The following is a 23,741-nucleotide window of genomic DNA, read 5'->3' as shown; positions in this document are numbered from 1 at the left end:
CCTTTATTTCCAACTTTCTCTCTCTTAAAACATTATACATATCTAAAGAGGTTTTCTCTTTCATATTTTACTCCCCCATATCCTCCCACAACATCCGATAATTACTCCATAATTGAATTCCCTTATTCTCGACAAAATTAAAGAATCGTATTTCTGGGGGTTACAATTTGTAAGTTTGAAGAAGGTTTTTTTCCTTTTTTTTCAACTTTTTCAATTTTTAAAATTGACTGTATATTTGTTGTGGTTGCATGTTTGTTTTACCGTATTTTCAAGTTTAGTAGTTCGATTTTTATGTTTTCTTCATATAATACATTTTCGATTCTTGGTTTGTTGTTGTTGTTTTTCAAAATTACCTATTTTTGTATTTTTCAGTTTATTTTATGAATGCATGTTTGTTTTTAAGGATTTACCACATTTTTGCAAGTTTTTTCAAGTTTCGTAGTTGATTCGGGTTAATTGAATTACTGAAAAAATTTGCTAATGGATTCTTGTCCTAACTTTAGTTTAGGACTTAGTCAGTTAGATATACCTGTTGGGTTTGTTCCTGGTACATTTGATTTTGAAGAACTCGATTTCACAGAGAATCATTCAAAGCATCGAAATGATCCCACAACAATGAAGAAATTGAAGGAAGCAACCACTTCCAAATCAAAGAAATCAACTTCAAAAATGGCAAGAAAGAAGAAGTTTGATGATTCCGGTAGACCACGTCTTCCGAAGGTATTGATAAAACATTATACTTTACTTATACATTGGATGTTTTTATTACGTATAAGAGGCATTTGAATCTGGGTGTGTTATTATACATTTATGAAGTTTTTGTTATGTATAATGTTGCATTACACATTCTGACAACATTACATGTCATATATGTTTAAGGTGAATTGTGTAATCTGACATTATACATTGTATATACTTGATTATCAATGTATACAATGAATAATCTAACATTATACATTGTTTAAGGCGAATACATGTTTAATCTGACATTATACATTGTACATTATACATATATGTTTAGTGAGGTTTTCTTAATGTATCAAGTGACATTTTACATCTGCTAATGACATTGAATTTATGAAGTGACATTGAATTTAGTGAGGTTTTCATAATGTATAAAGTGACATTATACATCTGAATAATTGATATGTCATACATGTTTTTAATGTGAACTATTCTAGTATGCAACATTATACATTATTGCATCTAAAAAATGTGTAACTTTTTATGCAATTATTGTATTTCTTTTCAGGGCATGAAATATCGTATAGATAAAGTACCGGAGCACTCTTTGCATATTTTGAGCTTATTCAACCGTGGTTTTGCTGGAGACATAAAGTCTTATTTTGGATAAGATGTTTTGGGGGCATTTAGAAATACGTTATTTGAGATTTTTCTTGACCTTCCGCAGTGCAACTGGATTGGGCAGATTTCAAAATGCTCCTTATGCTAGAAATCCAACAACATATTAAGGACGAGATACATGTGCATGTGCAGGGGAAGATTTTGAAATTTACCATTATCACCGGCATGAAATGCACCGGTGATATTGATGAGTTTATGTATACTTCATCATCAAAATCTCCTTTGATGTTGAAGTATTTTCCTGAATCTGGAGGTGGTATAACTAGATCAAAACTGATAACACGTGTGAAGATGGGAAATTTTGAGAACTCTGAAGATGCTTTGAACCTTGCAATATTATATTTTATTCATACATTCATGTTATTTCAGCATAAAGAAGCACCAATCAATGTAGCTCACTTCCAAATGGCCGAGGATGGTCACTACATACACTTTTCATGGGGAAAGATAACTTTTGAAAAGTTGATCAACTCATGGCGGCAGGATTTCAAAGTCTCAAAGCAGTTATATTCTTTGGGTGGAATACCCCAGCTCTAAATGTCTGAATTTTTGAGTGTTGCTCTACGTTAGATAAAAAAAACTGCTTTGCGACATAAAAACATCATCCCAAGAATACTTAACTGGTCTGTTGAGTGTACAAGGCCTAAGTACGAATCTTTTATGTCTGGCATGTTCAGTAAGGTAATTGTATAACATGTTAAATATTTTTATTTTATACTCAGTTTTTTGAAGTTCTAATATTTTATTTTAAAATAATTTTTTTAGTGTTCTTTCAAGAATTTACGGCCTACAAACGAAGAAGTTCGTACTTTAGATTTGTCTTTCTCTGAGGATTTTGTGGTTTTTGATCCTATATTTGTTGTTTCCTCTTCTGTTGCTGTGAAAATGCAAACGGCAGGCGATGAAGATCAATCGCGTGTTGTCACTGGAGATGACGACTATGATGATTTCACCACTGGACTTACTCAGGAATTTCTAAGAAAGGCTCGTTTGGCTAAACCTGTATCAACTGAACAACTATCCAAAAGAAGAAAGACAGTTATGTTTCAGGAAGTTAGTCCAGTTGCGACAAATGGACAGAAATCAACAAGTTCTCATTCAGTATGTCGTGTATCGGGTATGTTTTCCAAAAAATAATAACAATTAATAGATAAACTACAAATTCGTGTGTCTGATTTTGATCATTGTCATCAAATAGAAATTGGTGTTTCCCCTGAGCGCGAACAACTCAAGTTTGTTCCTTCGTCTTCCTCAATGCCTGAAAGGACTTCTAAGTCTAATTTAGATATGGAGCAGATAAAGAGTTACATCAAAACATATGTAAGTTAATTTTCTTATTCAAAAATTTTAATTTAAAAAAAACATTATTTGTTTCTAATATCTTATTGTTTATCTGTACGTTATAAGGTGAATGAAAAAATTGCTGAGCTGAAAACACTAATCTCCAATATACCTAATGAGGTTGTTAAAGCATTGAAGAAAGAAGAGAATAAAGAATCTTTGGTATAAAATAATTTTTCCTTCAAATTTTTAATACTTTGAATAAATACTCATACATTAGTATTATTCATGAAATATATGAGGAGAAAATTGATCATCAACAAGAAGGTGCAGAAGAAGGATCAAAAATAAATGACAGTGTTCATAAGACTGAATTGTTGGTAATGTTAATCTAAATTAAATTGGCATGTTACGATAAATATGAATATATCCAACATCTTAACCTATTTTTGTTGGATTCTTATACAGCATGAAGATGAGTACACGGGACCAGTCATTGACATAACAAATGATGAACCAACAGTACTTGAACCTTTGAAAACAGAGATCCAAGATTGTGTCCACATTCATACTGAATGTCCAACAATAGCTAAGGTTAAATTCAATCAGAAGTTATATATATGATATGTATAGATATGGTTATACAATGTAGATATGAAACCATTAAAAATTTTTCATTCGTCATTATATAAATTTGATTAAATGTACAGACAACTACTTGTCAATTTTTTGTAGGATAAGCATATAAATGATCAAGAAGAGGGACATGAAGAAGAATCGAAAAACACGCACATTATCTAAATGGAAGATATATTGATACATTTTTTGTCTATCATGTTGTTTTGTTTTTGAATCCATAACAATATTTTAAATCGATTTACTTGTAAAATATATATTACTACACATACATTTAAATATATATTGATGTGTTATACATTATTAATACTAATAGTACATTACAGAAAATGAATTTTTTTTATTTAAAGAATGTGTGAGCTTTGTTATATATTCATTTAAATATATAACATTATGTTATACATTAAATCCCCATATAACAAATACATATGCATTTGTTATACATATCAATTCAAAATCACTAGTCCATATTTTTTCCTTTCAACAACGTATCACTTTGACTAATTTTTTTATAAATAAAACTTGTTACTGAATGTAGGATGAGCATAATGACGCAATAGAAGCAGGTTGTACTGAAGATCTGACCATACATCAAAGCCCTCACATGAAGCATTTAGAGGTATTTTTTGGTTGTTCATATTGTTTATTAACTCAAAACTTACATGCTTCTACATTCACATCCATACCAACTAGATATCAAATTCTATAAACAGGTTTTCATTCACCATTATAAGGCTTTTCAAATTAGTATTACAAATTTATTTTCTCTAGCATTGTCTTATTTTGAATAATTTGCATTGTACTACTATCATATTGTGATACTGTCTCAGATTCATTATACATTCAACTGAATGTATAACATTACGTTATACATTAACATGACTTTTATACATGATGATTCTGATTGAATGTAGGATGAGCATAATGATGCAAAAAAAGCAAATTGTAATGAAGAACTGAGCAGAGAGCATAGCGCTCATATGAAACATTTAGAGGTACATTATTAGTTTTTCATGTTGTTTATCAACTCAAAACTTACATTCTTATGCATTCACATCCATCCCTAATACATATCAAATTATGTAAACATCTTTTCGTTCATCATTGTATGGCTTTTAAAATCACTTTTACAAATTTTTATCCTTTAGAACTATGTCTTACTTTTAATAAATGTGTTCCGGCATGCTACTTAACTCTTAATTTAGGATGCACTTATTTTCGATAAAGAGGAAGCTACTATCAAATATTTGGGAAAACAGCATACTCCTGTGATGGTACTTTTTAAATTTTTTTCTATTTTAATACTGCTGATTTAACACTTCAAGTCTAAAAACATAAACGTATGACATAGTACAGTCCTTTATACATTTGTGATACATATAGATATATGACATATTTATTTTATTACATAATGATTTTACTTAAAATAGGATGAGTATATTGCCACAAAAGAATCATTTTGTGCTGACGAATTGAACAAACATCATAGTACTGATGTGACAGATTTGCAGGTATTTTTTTACAGTTCAAATTTTGTTTTTAAACAAACAAAAAAACCCACATAAATATCGTTGTTGTTTAGGTATCACTAACGTTAAACATTAATATGTTTGATTTTACACATAACACATCAATCTTTAATCTGTAGGATGATGTGAATGTCATATTAACGGAGTCTGATCAAGATGCTTTAGACACACTAATATTTGGGTTGTCAACACCTTCGAATACAAAAAAATTCGATGTTGTTACACCAAATTTAGTGACGGAAAGTCAGTGATCACTTCCAGATAGTCAGTTTCTACCAGACTTTCCTGATGCACAAGTAAGGGAGCTTAAAGCAGCAAAAGCTCGTGAAGTAAAACATAAATCACCTATTAAAAGAGACAAAAAAAAAGTCAAAGATTTTCAGGTCACCATACATCACAAAATTTGGATCGAGCTCTAAAGATGAGGGCAGTTCTGATAATGAAGAGAAGCAGAGGTATGCTTTTGATGGTTGTACCATTTACGAAGACATGCCTAATCAATTGATCAACGATTATTCACAGTGGCTTGAACTTGGGTTACTGAAATATCATGCATCAAAGTAAGTTTTTTAGAAAGCTTATTAAATTACTGAATTTGGTACATAAGAATAAACCTTGGTGAAGTCTAATACTTGTTTATGTTACAGGAAACAAACAGACAATCACTATCTAAAAAATGCTCCAGGATTAGGTTCTCCTCTATTGGACTTTATTGTTGCACAAGCACTCTCAAAGAATTGGTTCTACTTGATGATGCAACCCAAAATGTGTTGGAATGATGAGGTAAATTAAACTCAACTATATCATGATTCTTTAAACTTTTACTAAAAATATTCTAATTGTTACAAAATACATAAAATCTATTGTATTATTACATATCATACATATGGTGTTATGTACAATCACTTATTATACATTTAGTTATAATAGCTCATGCATTGATGTACTTTGTTGAAAACATAATAATAACGAAAATATATGACTTCGAATTTATTTTATGACACAATTTAATACATGTGGTAAGACATATAATCACATTTAGTACATGTTATATTAATACATTATTTTCATTTATCAATACATAATAACAACTAAAAATTATGCATTAGTATCTGTTGTACAATTAAAATACATAATACATATAATCTATTGTATAGTTACATATCATACATGTGGTGTAATGTATAATCACATTTAAAATAATGACTTTTAACATATATCATACATTCCTGTTCTTTGTTGCAAAATAATAATAACTAAAATATTTTACTAGGATTTAATTTTATGCTATTGATTATACATGTAGTATTACATATAATCAAATTTTATACATGTTTTGTTAATATATCATACACTAATTTACATTCCCAATACATACTAATAACTAAAACATATACATTAGAATCTGTTGTATGAATAAATATCATACATGTTATGGACTGTAGAATCACATTATAGATGTAATGGAAACATGTCACTCATTCAACTTCTTACGCAATACATAGTAATAACGTCTTAATATGCAGTTTTCTTTCAGTTCTTAACATAACCTAAACATTTTTACATACAACACTTAGATGTGATATTCTATCATTTGAGAAAAAAATCAAAGTTGCAGCAGTGGTATCCATATAGATATACGACAACCAGCTGCTTCTTCAAAACATATATGGAAAAAACATACTAACGCTATTTTTCAGAAGTTAAAACAGATCACATATCCACGCAAGAAGACTATGCAGAATCTGTTGCTTGTGCTTTTAATAAAATCGCTATAACAAATATAATTAATGAATTTTGTATTCCAACTGGTTTACCATGGCATTTGGCTGATGAGGTATATGTTATTGTTAACTGTGGAAAAAAATATCACTGGGTATTGGCTGTAATTGTGTTAATGGAGAAAACAATACGCGTATATGACTCATTGTCAAGCAAAAAGAAAAGTGAACCACCAACTGAAATAAGAAAGTTAGCAGTCATGCTGCCTACTTACTTGTCGGACAGTATTTTTTTTTGAAAAGACTGAAAGAGTTGACTGGTCAACACTTAAAGCGTACGAAGGGAAACTTCGTCTGGAAACTGGTGAGATAAGTCACAACCCATTTGATGTTGAATGTGTCCAAAATATTCCACAACAAGCGTCTGATAGTTTGTAAGTGTCTCTTACTTTTTAAAATTTCACATGTATAATCATGGTAAATTACTATACTTATCGATCTTTCATTTTATTAAAAATTCAGGGACTGCGGGGTATTTGTGACTGCATATGCAGAAATATTGAGTGAAGGGCAGCAAGTTCCTTCATGTGAGTTTGAAGCTGCTAGTCAACGTGCACGTTATGCTTCGTTACTATGGCATTACTGAGTGACGAAGGCAGAAAAAGATTATACGAGTGATAATGATGATCCTCCTCGTTCAAAGAATACTTTTCTCCAATCACATGATGAAAGTGCAATTGTTACATTGGAGTAGCTCATTCTAAAAAATATTCTAATTGCTTTTTTTGTTGTTTCTGCTAAATAGTTATATACAGTAATGTTTTTTGAAATGTTGATTTTTAGGCAACATTATATGGATGGCAGTTATTGGTTCTAATACATTTACATTTACATTTACATAAACTCTTTTCTACTTATTCTATCTTATTTGTTAATTACTCATTTAACCTAACTCAATATTAAAAAGACTGTATAACAACATTTTACATATATAAAATGTCACATACATATAATAAATTAAATATATGTAAAACATTATTTTTTTTCATGACATTAAAAAAGTAAATATTATATTATGAGTTAATTATACATTGAACAGGTATCAATTTATTTTTAAGAAATTCAGTAGACAACATCATACATGTTGAAACGTCTCATAGCTTAATTGAAACAGCTTCGTATTCAATTTTTTTTTAGAAAAATAACAATACATCGTAAATTGTAAACAAACTTAATGTATCAACATTTATACATAATACTGATAACAAAATAAAAATATTTTTTACTCTCATACATAGATCTTAATGTATAATCCATAATCCCCACACAAATTCATTTGATTCATATTATTATTAGTTGTTATGCTTTTAAAAAACATTTACTTAAAAGTCATACATGTTGTCAACATATAATATCATAATGTTAAATATATTATACATTAAGATTACATATTACTACGCTGCAATAATAAGCAGTAAAGTCATAAACTGTAATAATTCAAAACTGTGTGATATTGTTTCCAAAATATCAAACATTCAATCATAATTAAAAAGCACATAACAAACAAAAACATAAAATAAACTTCAACAAGCAAATAAACAAAAAACAAAAACAATTGACGTTCTGTAGTTATATCCAAACAATCACGTAGCATTTAGAACAACAAACTAAAATCTTCAACTTTCTTTTGGGAAGAAACCGCACGTCCTACGGTTGTAGCCCGCATGCTCGCATTTACCGCAATGATTTGAACTTGTAAGTGATTCACTAGATTTCAAATGTCTTCCTTTTTTTGGCCTCCCGGGAGGTCTTCTGTATTTGGGTGGCAAGACTTCATTTGCATCAACAAAATCTGGTACAATCTAATCTTTCATATCTGGCATAAAATTATGGGGAGTTCATACATCTTGACAATGGTGTTTGGACGGTACAGTTCTGAATAGTAACGCCCATACTCTTTTACATCTATATTTATACTCTTCAAAACCGCAATTGCATGTGCACACAGAATTTCATCAATTTGATACCGATAACAGCTACACGTGTCACGCTCAATATCAACAATGTACCTCCTTCCCGATTCATACACACAGTACAGATAACTACCAGTTGTCTTAACTTGTCATCAATGATTAATTTTATACATTTAACAATATAAAAATTAATAACAAATAAAAAGTAGATTCAACTATCAGAATACATACCGTCATCCGCAACGATTTAACCCCATTATGAGTTAGTATTTCTTGAAATCTTCTCCCAAGCGTTGTGTTTGTATAAGATGCAATTTCACTGTTCTTACAATTCCATGCAGCAAATAGAATCCTCACTTCTTCAAGGAAACCTAAAATAGGAAGTACTCTAACCTTTACCAAACAACCGTTAATACATTCAGCTATATTAGAGGTCATCATTCTACCTCTATTAACAGGGGCGTGACATCGAGACCATTTCTCATAGCCAGCTTCATCTAAATATTCCTTAACCCTTGGATCAACCTTTCCAACCTTTGACATAATGTAATCAAAATCTTCTTTTCTATACGCTTTAGTCATGGAATAATAAAGGTTACTAAGTCTGTCTTTGCTTTTTCTAAAATATTTACAAACATTTTTCCATAAATGCCAAATACAAGCAAGATGGGGAACATTAGGATAAACAATGCTCACACCTTTAATGATACTTTCGTTATGATCCGATACAACACACATGTTGTCCCGTTCTCCAAATGCTTCTCTAAATTGATGAAAAAATCAAGTCCACGAATTGTCATTTTCGGAATTCACTACACCATAAGCTAATGGAAGAATACATCCTAAATGAAAAAAAAATAGTTCTATAATATATGTACACCATTGCACAGGTCTGTAATTATTTTACACTTAGCTAATACATGACGTCATACATGTTGTCCCACCAGTATCACTATGTTGAAATCAAATAAAATATATAACTCCACACATTTTAATAACGTATAACAGTACATCATAGATCGTAAACATAATGTTAGGGAATTATATACTAAATGTAAAATATATAACAAAGTATGAATATTTTACAACATCACACATATACCATTGAGTAGAATAGATAATCATACACATAGCACAAAAAATAAAATCTGCTTACATTTTACTCGTTCAATTTTAAAATGAAAATGAAAATTCTAACGTTGTTTAAACAGAAACTAGCATCTACTTTATAGAAAACATTAAAAACACAAAATAAAAGACGTATATTGGTATTTTATGTACTCATTAAGCAAGTCCAATTTTTATTATACATACTAGAGCGACATATAATCTGCTAGGACGCATGCACAATGCTAAAATACCAAATGTAAATACTTTAAAGTATGATACCTGCACCATCAAAAGTGCTCGTCGATACAAACGTTCCTTGATATGGCCCGCTTAAATATGCACCATCTACAACTACTACTGGAAGACAAAATTTGAACCCCCTTATCATGGGATGTAAGGCAATAAACAAGTATTTAAACTTGTTATCTAATGCCTTATGCATCCGAATGTATGATCCAGGATATACCTGATTCAACATATATATATAACGGGGCATTTTTCGATATCCATCAGCTAGTCCACCTCTAAGCATCGCAATTGCCTTTTTTTTTGCCCGTCAAGCCATCATGTAGTTAATATCAACACCGTATACGGCCTTCATCTCTTCAATTGTGTCCGCCGGTGTGTGTATTCTCTTGTAATTAATTAACTTTGGTGCAGTAAACTTACTGACAAAAGTTGTTGTCGCAACCAAATTATTCAGAATTCCATCACTCAAGCTACAACTATGTTCCGAATCAAATGTCTTTATCACAAAGATTTTTGAATGATTCATCGAATACGCCCTCAGGACCCATTTACAATCTTTGACACGACAATGTAACAGATAGCTGCAAATAAATTTTAAAACATGTTGTCCATTTAATCACATACATATAAAATCTTTAATTTAAATAAGAAAATCAAAACTAAATGGTTACAGTTATTATACATTCGCATGCATGTATGATGGAATATTATACGCTTTTTTATGCAAACAGCAAAGCCAGAAATTACAGTCAATAATAAAACTCGTTTAACAAATGCTATTACAACACAACAACATCCTTCACAACATCTACAAATAAAAATTAATAATTTATTCCATACCTTTGTTTATCAGATCGTTTAGTAAAGGTGTTAAATCCATTAGATATCGCATAATTCGCCATAACCGATACCAAAGTTTGCTTATCCTTATAAAGGTGGTTCACTTTTATTTCAGTGTTCTTGCAATCAATAATGAAATTATTATCTTCAAATTTTGGAACGTATAATGAATACTAAGTTTGCGTTTCAACAACAGTTAGCGCAACCAAATCAAATTCACTACCTTCAATACACATTACAGCCTCGGTTTCGCTATCAAACTCGATATCCTTAATCGATTTGTTGGAAGTTGTTATACATAGCGGAAAACTTATAAGCCCAGAACATTGTTTCTTCAACTCAATATAAACCTTGACTCCATTATCATTTCTTATGATAATTGGTGAAGAATTACCATCAACAATATATTTTACTTCAATTTTTTTTGTAACATCATCAATACTCAATTCCATCGCGATTGTCGCAACCAATTTCGCAAAGTTAATACTTTCAGAAACAACAATAGCATCACTTTTGTATGCTTTAAAACTTATTTTCGTCTCCCATACATCTGAATGACGCAACAATATTGAGATATTCATATATTTTTCTCACAAGAACGTACGAGCAAAAAAATTTTTACACAGAAAAGTAAATCAGAAAAGAAGACAATTAAATGTAATGTTTAAGATTTTTTGTTTTTGAAATTCAAATTTCAGTTACTATTTTAACTCATACAATAATTAACATCAGGTAATTAAATAACATAATTTAAGGAATAGGGATACATTTATTGATTCCTTATTCCTTAATTTTAGGTAAATCAGATTTATCATACATTCAGCGAATGTATAACAATCAACGGAAAAATTTCAGAAATAGCAACTATAGAGTCTTAATTGCAATTTTTATAGCAACAGTTTCATAATTACAAAAAAATAGCAAATTGTATTTTGTATTTAAGTAAACTGTTGCTATACAAATACATATACAACAAGATTTACTATCCTTGTTTTACTCAAATTAGTTGAGTTAAATAAGGAATAATTATCCCATCTAATTAAATTTTCATAAATTACTTATTTATATTAGTAGATTCCTTTTCTAAATCAAAATCAAATATGAAGATTATTATTTCCATGATCTTCAAAAGTTCAAAATATCATTCTCTTATATCTCTAACTATTTATTTTTTTAGTTTTTTTATTTTTTATCTTTTTATTTTTATTTTAATTTCTTTTTCTTTTCCATTTTTTTGTTTCCACTTTATTTTCTCTCTTCTATTTCTCCTCTTTCTTTTTTTTTTTTTTCCTTTTTTCCCTTTTTATTTATTTTTTCTTTTTTCGTTTTTTTTTCCTTTTCTCATATTTTTTTCATTTTCTTATTCTTTTTTTAAAAAATTTTTTGCTTTTATTTTTACACTTCTATTTCTAGTTTTTATTTCTCTTTCTTCTTTTTTTTTCCCTTTTTCACTTCTTTTTTTTTTACTCTTCTATTTTTATCTTTTATCTTTAAAAGACAAATATCTATATGATATATACATATTCAAAAAATATACAAAATAAATAGACATACAGATCTACATATGTATTTACGGTAAAAAAACATGAATATATATCTGTATATATATTTACAGAAATACATATCTGACTCACATGTATATATAAACATATATGACACAAAATCTCTATAATAAAATGACAGAAATAGCAACTCTGTAGCCTTAATTATAACTTTTATAGAAACAATTTTATAATTACGAAAAATAGCAAATTGTATTTGTATTTAAGTAAAATGTTACTATATAAATACATATACAAATATATATGTATTACTCATAAATACATATGCACAATTGAAAAATATATATTCTTCTATTATTATGAAGTGGGTAAAATATTGTTATTTTTGTCATAAGTTGTAATTTTAAAAAAGTATTACTATTTATTGTAATTATAATTTTAAGAATGCTAATTTCTGTCATTTTTCCTATTTAAAAGAGTATACCCGGCCCAAATTGACAACATAAACATTCTACATAGGCCCATTCGACCCAATTAAACCACCTTAAACAAATTGTTGTCCTTAAACCTCCACTGCTCCCTCTATAACTGTCAGCGCCACCATCTTCCACCGCCAAAAATCTTCAAATTCCATAAATGGCTGAACTTTCTGTCAATTTAGAGAAACCCCACAAAGCTGAAGATGTGAAAAATGAAGAATTTGATGAAGATTTAGAAGAGGAAGAGGAAGAGTTGTCATGGTCATCAGACTCAGAAATAGGTGAAGCTTTGGATTATTTGGACACTAAAGATATTGATTCTGAATCTATAAATGGTGGTGGTGGTTTTAATATCCAAACAAGAAGGCCAAATGCTCATGGTGGAGTTCATAGTCGACCCAATTCTTCAACTTTACAACCACTTTCTAATCGTACTCAGAAATTTGCTAATCATATTAAAGCTTCACCATTAGAGGTAATTTTTAATACCTAGTGTTTTTTTTTTATTTTAAAGTTTGAATTTTTTTTAACTTACTTTTAGTTTTCTTGGATTTGTATGTACTATTGTTAGCTAGTTAAGCTTAATCATATTATAGCTTTACCTGTAGAGGTAATTCTAAAGCTTAGTTGAGAAAAAAAGAGAGAAACATTTTTAGTTCCTTTGAATTTGAAAGTAATATTGTTGGTGATTTTAAGCTTATTTCACCTTGTAAGGTAGTTTTGAAGCATAGTTAAACTAGAAAAGTGTGGATCTTTGTTCTTTATATTTTCTGTTCTCCCTGAATTAAAATGTAATAATACTGTTGGTGAGTTAAGTTTTATCATATCAGAGGTTCGCCCTTTGGGTAACGTAAAATTAGTGGTATAGAAGTGAAAAGCGCAAAAAAAGCTCGAAGGCCTCTTGGGGCTTTAAGTGCAGAGGGCAAATAAAGCATTGTTTAATGAAAAAGGCACAAATGGAGAAATAAATGTAACTACATATGTTTAGTTCAAGACTGATAATTATAAGCACGAACAACAAATACATGCACAATGAAATTGGAAAAAATAACGGTAAAGTGAAATTTCAATTGTTTAATGTAGCCTCTTCATGAAATGCTCATTGGCAAGAAAAGGTATGTCTTAGAGCCTTGATGACAACACTAAACCACACATTAAGCGAGGCGAAGTGCTCAATATGGTTTCAGCCTCGCTTAAGGCCTTAAGCACACCTTCGACAACACTGCCATTGCTTAATCTTATTTGTTAATTTTTTGTCTAGTTGAATTGTGCTAATGTTGTTACTGAGTTAAGCTTAAGTCTGTTATTTTTCAATTGAGGCAAAAACTTGACCCCCTTTGTCCATAGGATTGAATAAATAAGCAGGTTATGGTACAAAAGTGAAGACTTTAAACAGATAAGCAAAACAAAACACAAGCTACTAAATTGCTCTTTTATCAACAGGTGTTCATAAACGACGAGCTAATATTCTGTAGGACAGACTAAAATTTCAAATTTCCACCTTTAATTCAAAAGTCTTTGACTTTTATTGGGAGATGTCTCTAGTAAAATCGGAAGCATAAGGAATATAGTTTCCTTAATGAAAGCATATCGTGTAAAATGAGTGCAAGCGAGTTTAAGATTATATGAAAATATTTCTTTCCTAGTTGGGGAAGCTCAGAAGGCAACCATTAAGATGTGATCCGGCTTGAGTTTTTTTCATATAGCTTCTGGAGTGAATTGGCGTTTTGCAGGAATGGGAAGGGAGGATTAACGTTGGCATGTCAAACTCTGTGACTACCGCAATTCGTGGAACTGTTCGGGATATGGCTATTGGTAAAACTAAAACAACTGAGAAAGCAGACCGTGCCACTGTTGAACAGGTAAGACCGATAACTGACAACTCTTTGTCAGTATGTGAATGTTAAAGTTCCTTTTTGTTGACTCCTATGAAATGAAAATTGACTAGAATTAACTATTTTCTGTGGATCAATGTAATTTTGATAGTGATGATTACAACTTATTCCGAAGTGCACTAGTGGGCTATTGTTGTTTCCTCAGCCTACTGAATGGCATTTAAGTATGAGCTAGCATTCATTATTAGAGCTATCGATATTTGGTGAGCTTTTATTTTTTACTTTTTAAAGTGACCAAGCATTCTAGATGTGAGTACTAGCTCTGTATTGGTTTAGTATTATTTTGCTGCCAACGTCTTTTATTCTTGTAATCCTAGTTCATGAAGTTCCCTTGTCTAAATATTTTTGTCCGACTGTAGAGATGCTGAATGTCACAGAATCCAGCCAGTTCCTTCTGTACACCAGCTTAAGTGATCAATAACTTTCCTTCTGTGTACTAGCTAAACATTTCCCATCCTCTGGTTGATGCCCTTCTCTTTGGAAACAGGTAGAGGTAATGTCTGCTGATTGCTTGCTCTCTACCTTCCCTAGACCCCATCTGTGGTAATACTCTGGGATTGTTGTTGTTGTTGTGTAATGCCCTTCTTTTTGGTCTACGAGAACTTCAAACTTCGAGTCTCAAAACCGGATTTTTCCCATCTAAGACTTCCAAAGCGGCTTCTGGTCCACTTATCTTTTATTTCCTCATAACTCTTGATAAAAGTGTCCTATTTCTTTGTCCTTCATATGATTTCTATTATTCCAGTTCCTAAAATGCTTGACTGCAAAGTAAACTCAAGAATCTCTAGTTTCTGAGCCAGATTACACCTACATGATGGCTGAGGTCATTTTTCAAAATTACCTATCTATTGAAACTTTATATCCAAAATCAATAACTTGAGCTTGACTTTATTTTTGTGCACATGTTCTCTCAGGTACATAGTTCTTTGTTGGTCATGTGACATATTAATGCAATCAGTACATTATTAATTCTTCGAAAGATCTATCTTTTATTTTCCAGGCAATTGATCCAAGAACAAGAATGGTTTTGTTTAAAATGCTGAATCGCGGCGTCTTTAATGATATTAATGGCTGTATTTCAACTGGGAAAGAGGTAACTATAACTTCTACTTGTTTGTTTTCTTTTCACTAAAGATGTTGCAGTTAAAACTCCTATTCTTACTGTCTAACAGGCTAATGTTTATCATGCAACAAAAGCCGATGGTCAGGAATTGGCGATCAAAGTATACAAAACTTCAGTTCTTGTATTCAAGTATGTCCTGTGGTTTTTCTTTTCTATTTAAAATTTGTAATATTCTAGTTACAGTTTTATCTATGGTGCTTATATTCATGTTCCCTTAAAATAATTTTCTGTTTGTGTGCACGCCCGCACTAGAACTTGCACTAGGATGAAGAGAATCAAATTAAGAATTAGCAACTTTGTGTTAGTCACAAACAATTTGAGGTGAAAATGTATGTAAAATGAGAAAGATAAATATATATAACGTTGTAAGATCCTTATTGTACTAATACCCAAAAGGCCAAAATGTTTCATTACTTAATTTCTGTGCCAATTATGCCACATATGTTTTAGTTATTTGTGTGCTATAATATTTAATGGTTTGCTTGCTTGTGCTGCAGTTTTGCATATTCTGACAGCTTACTGGACTTGTCATTTGTTTAATCCTCTTGGCTAACCACTACACTTGTTCTTTGCAACATCAGGGATAGAGATCGCTATGTACAGGGTGACTACCGCTTCAGATATGGATACTGCAAGCACAATCCACGGAAAATGGTTAAAACATGGGCTGAGAAAGAAATGAGGAATCTAATGAGGTATGTAAATTCTCTTTCTCAAATCTTTGATCTTGTAGCTTTTGGATCTTACAGGCTTCTTTCCCTCTCTTCTTTTCTGTTATTTTTGTTATTTTTATTTTGCTTCTTGATGGAAGAAAATAGACCCGATGAGAACTGTAGCTTAACTAAGAAAGCACATTTTAGAATTTTTAATGTGTAATAGCTGCACACTTGCTCCTGGAGATGTTAAGCAGCAATCCTTGCCTGCTAAAGGAGTTTCATTACACAGTTTGTTTCTGAGTACAAATCATCCTTTTTCCTTAAAAAATAAAAAAGGAGCACAATTTCTGTTTGAATTCTGTTCTAAGCTTAGTCTTTTTTCTGGATATGCGTTTACTTTTTAGTTTCATGCTTGTGCAGAACATTCTCTTCCTTATTGGCTTTTTAAGAAATAGTGACATATAGTAAACTATTCATATCCAGTTATGGGTTAACCTTCTAGTTTATCTCGTGTGTGAAAACTGGCTTGTACATCAAATTTCGTTTGAGCAGAACAACTTATGTTATTTTGTCACTGGGATTGCAGGCTAAGAGCAGCTGGAATCAGGTGCCCAGCTCCAATTCTCTTGAGGCTTCATGTTCTTGTTATGGAATTCATAGGTAATAGCATGGAACATGAGCAGCTTTCTCTTGCTTTGTGTTTCTGTGGAATTTCTGTTCATTATGCTCTGTGGTTTAACAGAATGGTAAAACTTTTGTTTGATAGGGAAAGGAGGCTGGGCAGCACCTCGACTAAAGGATGCTGCTTTATCTCTTGACAAGTTACGTGAATGTTATGTGGAGGTTTGTTTCTATCTCTTAATATTAAGATTACATTACAGACATCTTGTAATCTTGCTAAGATCACTTGATCAGTATCACAAGAGTGATCTTTGACGTATTATTTTGTCACTTTTTAGAAAACTTTCACTCTCTTGAGTTATTAGCAGTTTGTTTAGACAATGGAATTCCTTGGTGGCCCTTTTGTATTAAATTTATGCTTTTATTTAATTTTCTCGGTGGGAGAAGAAAGGATAAGCCGAACTAAAAGTGCTTGTATCATTTGGACTTCTTCCATCAGATATGAGCTCACATTGGCATGGTCAAACTAAGCTTTGAATTCTGATTATACCACACTAGAACCACTGATTAAGGAACTTGATGCTACTTGCAAATAAAACTGCTTAATGATGTCAGATGCATATTTTAACATGTGAAGAGGCTTTTAGAATGGGCACTGTGCCATGTGATTCTACCCTACTTTGATACATTAACTACATTACATTTGCCAGATCATAATGGCGATGAGAACTTTGTATCAGAAATGCAAGCTAGTGCATGGTGACTTAAGCGAGTATAATATCCTATATTTCGAGGTACGCCTTTATCCCTATATGTATAGCTAAACTCATAGTTGTAGGCACTGACTTTTAATTGTTTCACACTTTACAGGGTCACCTATATGTTATTGATGTTTCACAATCAGTTGATCTTGACCATCCTCATGCACTTGATTTCCTCCGAGAGGATTGTATACACGTTTCTGTAAGTTCTCATTGTAAAGCAAAAATGACAATTTCAGATTAAAGCTAACTTATAGCTACACACCAGCTATATGAGTGTGTTAATTAGTGCTGGTGGCGGCGGCATGCAGGACTTCTTTAAAAAGCATGGTGTGGCTGTTATGAGAATTCGGGAGCTGTTCGATTTTATAGTTGATCCTTGTATAAATGATTATTCAGTGGATAGCTATTTGGAGAAGGTATGGCTCATACATGCATTGGATGGTCAAATATGTGCTAAATGATGATTCAAATTCTTTTACGTTCAAATGACTTGGGATATTTAAATTACTATACTAGGTTCAAGAGAGAATTTTGGCTAGAGGTGAGATGACTGCCGAAGAAGAAATCGCCGACTCTGTGTTTATTCAGGTATTGCTACTGCTAGTTGTTTAAACTTGTTCTTTGTTACCGTCATAGCAAGTCAAGGCAAACTCTCTCACATGGTCTGATTGTACTTGCAATTTTAATCGACGTCCCTAAAGCAGGAAGGGATAGTAAGTTAGGACCGTCGAAAAAGATAGTGTTGTGTTATCTCTTTTCCAGATAAAAGCCGGGAAAAATGGTCGTTTCTCAGAACTGCAGTCATATTGGTGACACAGTGTGTTCGAGCGAATTCTTCTGTGGTTTTGGCTTGTTTTGATAAATTGGTTATACACCTCGATGGATTTCTAAGATCTTTTGTCCCTGAAAAGTGTCGTCTGAGTAATGCTCTCACCATTGTTATATATTGCAGTCATTTATTCCCAAGACTCTTGATCATGTCAAAGACGCTGAAGCAGATGTTCAACGCATTATTAGTGGTGAGGATACAGGAGACATGTACTACAAAACTATTACAGGTCTGAAGGAGGCTCTCACAGGGACAAGCCCTTCGGCAGAAAATCAGCAGAACCAACAAATTGACGAGCGGGGACTAGACGCCAATGCTGAAATGGACAAACCATCTGATAGTGAATCAGAGTCCGAGTCAGATGATGACGATGAAAGTGATTGTAGTGAAGGCTCATCATCTGATGGTGAGAAACCAACAGCTGCTGATAAGAAAGCAGCTAGGAAAGAGAACAAGAAAAAGGTTAAAGAAGAGAAAAGGGAGGCGCGGAAACATAAAGTACCAAAAGCTGTGAAGAAGAAGAAGAAAAAGTTGGCCAAGGCCAAAAAGTATAGGTAATCAATTAGCTGCAATGTAAAAGTTGTTCTTAGGTTTTAGAGGTTAAAGTTTTAATAGTGAACAGAATGAAGGGTGCTGCAATGAAAGTTGTCACCTAAGTAGCAACTTTCACCATTTTTGACAATCAGTATAACTTATTTTCCATGTATTTTAACCATGTTTTTCCAGTCTATACTTCAGGCACATAGGATTTGGTTTGCCTTTTAAGAATTTAGGCCAGCTGCCTTTATTGATGGAATTTAGGCCAGTTGCCTTTATTTATGTAGCATATTTTCTTTATAATCTGTTTTGAAAAAGAATGTCAATACTTTTTTATTTAGAAATACCTTAGTTTAAAATTTTTCAGTTTACCTTATAAATTACAACCACACAAATGTTTTATGACTTGTATTAGATCAAGTACTTCAAAATCTTGTTTTTTTTTGTGGGAGTCAACTCAGGACGTTGACAATTTTGTACCTTCAAGAAAAGTAGGGGACAAAGATAATTGATCTGGACTTGACTTTTGTGATTGCCCTAGCCTTTATGTTTTATGCTGCAACTCAATGTCTTCTGTTCCAAATCACCAAGTAATCACATAGATGGCTTGATTTGACATATGTTCTTCCTGCAATTTGGGAGTCTCATGCATCAGTTTGTGGATTGCGGTCTCACACACTAATCCCTACAGGTGCCCGTAGTAGGCCGGCCACGCTACCTAAACCGATCAATCATATCGGACCCAAGGAAAGGCTCGGCTTTTGTGCGTAAGTGGAGCTTGAGACTTAATAGATACAAACCTATGAATAGTAAAACGAAGACGGATGGATCAACGTACCCCGCAGTATAGAAACTAGAGAACCTAAGTGTTAAGAAGAGTCGAGAGGGAGGGAGACTACTGAATCAGTTGGCTCAGCTCTGAAAACCAAGTGACGAGAATCTGTCTTCACAAACCTGTTTTGATCTAGCATTGACAACTTGAACATTCTTCTAACAAATATATCCATCTATAAATTGCCAAACAAGGAAAAGCAAAAACGAAAGAACAAAGCCCGTTGATGAATTGCCGAGTAAATAGATCAGATCCAAACAATGTTGGTGCTCCTAGCACTTTCAGGGTACTATAGAATGTCGGGAATAAGGGAAGACATATCGACGTAACCACTCCAAAGAATTATACAGTGATACATTGCAAAACTCTTTTACAGTAAATCTACTAATACAGAAACAAAAAGAGATTATTATCAAAGAACTTTACAGGATTTTTTTCATCTGTAAGTCTTGGTAAAAGTATGAATGATTTACATGTCTCATAACCAAACCAAACAAGAAAGATTATATTTGGTTTGTCTTCATTCTGCTGATTTGCTTTTACCAAAGCATGTTTTTGACCACAATTTGGTTAAAAAACCCTTCTTTTTCCTGCATTAAAGAACAAGAAAACAGTTTTTAGCTTGGGGAAAACAACAGAACATGCTTAATTTGGAATCTTTACACGAATAGCCGGACAGATATACATAGATTACACACTCATTATACATGATCATCCACATATTATACATGACAAAACAACAGAATATGCTAAATCAAAGTGAGAAAGGAAATCTGCATCGTCTTTCAGAGTATTTAGTCTTTGCAAGATTTCCTACTTTGGCCTAATTCATAAGTGAAAACATGAAAAATATTTAATAGTTTTCCATTAAAAGCTTACCTACTTTTACTGAATCCCCACAAAAGAGCAAAAAACTTTTCTTTGTTATGTTCTGTTTGTCCCAATTTGTTACCAAATTAAACTAGTCAAAAGTCTTGTTCAATTTTCGGCAAACTTGAATACAATAGTAATAAAACAGCCAAGAAGAGATAAAAGGATCAATCCATTAACAAATCCAAATCAATCTTTGCTTTGATCATTCCAATCTGTTAAAGAATTTCACCTTAATATCTTACCACATAAATATAATGCCAATTCATTCAGCAAGTCAAAATATTAAGAACCCCAAGTGTCTCCAAACTCATTTTCAAAGAAACAAAAAAGAAGGCAATTTGGTGAACAAAGCAATCCGCGTTATAGCCACTAGGCAGCCTGAGTGACTAATACCACGGCTCAAACCCCTAACCTATAGGTCTTAAGACAATAAGGGGAAGCACGGTGCACGAAACAATCCACGTTGCAGTCCCTAGTCAGCCCAAGTAACCGATACCACGGCTCGAACACCTGACCTATACTATCACACAACTACAACTTCACCGTTGCTCCAAGACCCTCTTTCATAACATTCAAAGTAACAAGGCCAATAATATCATTGAGTTAAACAAATCAACAACTTGAACATACCTTTTAGTACTTGTTCTGCTATCATTGCTGCCACTGCTACCACTTCTACCAGTACTTTCACTATTACTACTACTACCTGTTTTGCTACTATCACTTTCACTTGAACAAGAAAATCTCTTCTTCCACCAATCTTTCTCTGATTTATCTGTACCACCTTCTGCTAACACCTTTGGTGAAACTTTAGTACCACTTGTTTTTGTTGAATTCTTCACCTTCGGTGGAATTGGAAAAAACACCTTTAGAAAAGACCCCTTATCTTCAAAACTTTCTTTACGCTTCTTTTGATCACCATTCATATTGCTACTTTCTTGCCTTTTTATGCTTCTCACCCTTTGCTGCACAACTTGTTCTTGATGATCATTAGTGCTAGTAAAACTTCCTTCCTCTTTATTTATCAAGCATTGTTCTTGATCATTTTTCTCAACAAGATCTTTAAGGGACAATTCATAGCAAGATTCAGGCATGTTCTTGACCATTTCCATGAGTTCCCATTGGCCTTGAGCTATAGCTAGAGCTCTAAGGCTAGGTGAGTTTAACCGATGATTTATTGAGTTTTGAAAGGAGGGATCATGGCTTCTTGATGAGGTGTTTTTCCATAAGGGTGGTGAAGAAACACCAGATTGATCAACATCAACTAAATCAACATGTTGTTGTGACATATCTTCAACTCCATTATCATTTGTAGGGGCAAAATTGAAAAGTTGGTAAGTGTTATTATTATAAGTGTAATTTGAAGTTGTAATTGGATCAAGAATTGGCATATGATCAATGGGTTCTTGGTTTCTTGAATCTAACATGCTTGTTGGATGAAGAAAATTGTGAGGATTTTTTTTTTGTGGTATGATGTGTGTGTAGAAAAGGGAAGGTTATGGGAGCATTGTCATAAATGAATTTGATTTTTTCCTTTTGGGTCCATTTAACAAACTTGTTTATTTAATTCTACCTTGCTTTTTGTATGTTAGGTACCTATGGGGAAAAGGAAAAATTATAATAGAATCTTAACCGGATCCAAGTATAAATGTTACACCGACCCTTTTAAAATACTTAATCATAATTCTTTTACTATTTAAGAGTCGGAGTTTTAATTAATGTTTAATAATTTATTTATTTATTTATTTATTACAATATTCATTTGAAAGAATTACAATTTATAGTATTTTTTTTATAATTTTTAAATTTTAAATTATTAAATTAATTTAATTGACTCTCGAAAAGTAAAATTTGACAACCCTTTTAAAATGAAAAGAGCACGACTTGTTTAGGAAGTTTCACAAGGAGGAAACATATAAAACGTATCCTCCTATCCTCCGAATGGAGTTTTACTTGGCACGAATTCAAATTAATCGGACTCTAATGCAGATATCGAACACCAAATGAAAAACTAAAAAAAAAAAATTTAAATATGAGATTTCTTTTTCTTTTTAGTGGAAATAAGTCCACCATATTGCGCACTCTTAAGGTTTCTGCTCACATCTTTAGCAAAATGTTAAAAATCTTTAATTATAAAAATGATTAATATTTGAGATAGTAGGCAGTGACGCATTGCAATGAAAAAAAAAATGAAATAGAAAAAAGAAAGTCAAGAGTTTCTAGATGGGTAAAAATAGAGTGTATATCTTCTTCTTTTTTTTTTAATATTTTTTTTATCCTTCCTATTTTCTTGATTTTTTTCTCATTTTTGTCAATGATATTGAGCTTTTGGTTTGTCTCATTTTTCCATTGAATCAAAAGACTCACCCTTGTCCCTTTTCATACTGCAATTGAGTAAAGTATCGGAGTCAAAATTTTTATTGAGGGATTCAGAAGTAAATATATGAAATAGTCGAAGGTTTTCAACATGTATTATGTATACATAAAAAATATTTTAACTATATAAAAAAATGTAAAAATAATATAATTTTCTGTCGAATGAAGTTCAGGTGAACCCCTGAATGAAAGGTGGCTCCGCCCTACCCCTGAGTGACTATACATTAAGATATTTAGAAAAGAAAACAAACAAATTAAAGGAGTTAATTAGACGGTGTCTCCGAAATGAAAAAATCTTGTTAGAAATATTGTCTTCAAAAATGAATTATGTAATGTGCGAATACAAATATTAAACATCGGAAATTAAAAAAGAATAAAAAAAAAATGGAAGGAGTTAGAGAAGCAATTCATTTTCTGACAAATTGTAAATTTATGATGGATAAATAATGGCTAATAAGTAAGGCCACTTAATGCCTATATTCTAATTAATGTGAAATTCTTTTTAAGCCAAAAATAATTAATATCTTTTAAATATTTTATTTTCTTTTTA

The 23,741-nt window shown here is 31.8% G+C and overlaps 4 protein-coding genes across 4 annotated transcripts; 2 read left to right on the top strand and 2 right to left on the bottom strand.

Moving 5' to 3' along the window:
* Positions 1-480: 480 nt before the first annotated feature.
* On the top strand, positions 481-7,178 carry LOC124896010. Its single transcript, XM_047406966.1, has 17 exons — positions 481-720; positions 1,253-1,319; positions 1,412-1,755; positions 1,936-2,046; positions 2,131-2,482; positions 2,564-2,685; positions 2,773-2,868; positions 3,115-3,240; positions 3,821-3,901; positions 4,197-4,277; positions 4,488-4,556; positions 4,713-4,793; positions 4,931-5,054; positions 5,167-5,371; positions 5,459-5,594; positions 6,836-6,966; positions 7,055-7,178. The coding sequence occupies exons 1-17, from the start codon at positions 481-483 to the stop codon at positions 7,176-7,178; spliced, it is 2,490 nt and encodes an 829-aa protein (XP_047262922.1).
* Positions 7,179-8,402: 1,224 nt separating this feature from the next.
* Positions 8,403-9,087, bottom strand: LOC107876479. Its single transcript, XM_047406939.1, has 2 exons — positions 8,737-9,087; positions 8,403-8,645 (listed from the first exon to the last, which is right to left on the bottom strand). The coding sequence occupies exons 1-2, from the start codon at positions 9,085-9,087 to the stop codon at positions 8,403-8,405; spliced, it is 594 nt and encodes a 197-aa protein (XP_047262895.1).
* Positions 9,088-12,740: 3,653 nt separating this feature from the next.
* LOC107864798 (serine/threonine-protein kinase RIO1) lies at positions 12,741-19,469 on the top strand. Its single transcript, XM_016711223.2, has 12 exons — positions 12,741-13,160; positions 14,419-14,547; positions 15,581-15,673; positions 15,753-15,832; positions 16,285-16,398; positions 16,946-17,019; positions 17,126-17,202; positions 17,691-17,774; positions 17,851-17,943; positions 18,053-18,160; positions 18,261-18,332; positions 18,697-19,469. The coding sequence occupies exons 1-12, from the start codon at positions 12,843-12,845 to the stop codon at positions 19,129-19,131; spliced, it is 1,677 nt and encodes a 558-aa protein (XP_016566709.1). The 5' UTR covers positions 12,741-12,842; the 3' UTR covers positions 19,132-19,469.
* A 681-nt stretch (positions 19,470-20,150) lies between these two features.
* On the bottom strand, positions 20,151-22,407 carry LOC107852260. The gene is made up of 2 exons (XM_016697325.2): positions 21,446-22,407; positions 20,151-20,532 (listed from the first exon to the last, which is right to left on the bottom strand). Exons 1-2 carry the CDS (start codon positions 22,240-22,242, stop codon positions 20,463-20,465), a joined length of 867 nt encoding a protein of 288 aa, XP_016552811.1. The 5' UTR covers positions 22,243-22,407; the 3' UTR covers positions 20,151-20,462.
* Positions 22,408-23,741: the final 1,334 nt, after the last annotated feature.

The sequence above is a fragment of the Capsicum annuum genome, chromosome 1 (genome assembly GCF_002878395.1).
Source record: "Capsicum annuum cultivar UCD-10X-F1 chromosome 1, UCD10Xv1.1, whole genome shotgun sequence".
NCBI lineage: Eukaryota > Viridiplantae > Streptophyta > Magnoliopsida > Solanales > Solanaceae > Capsicum > Capsicum annuum.
Note: the sequence above shows the minus strand (reverse complement) of the source record. Positions and strands in the feature narration are given on the sequence as shown.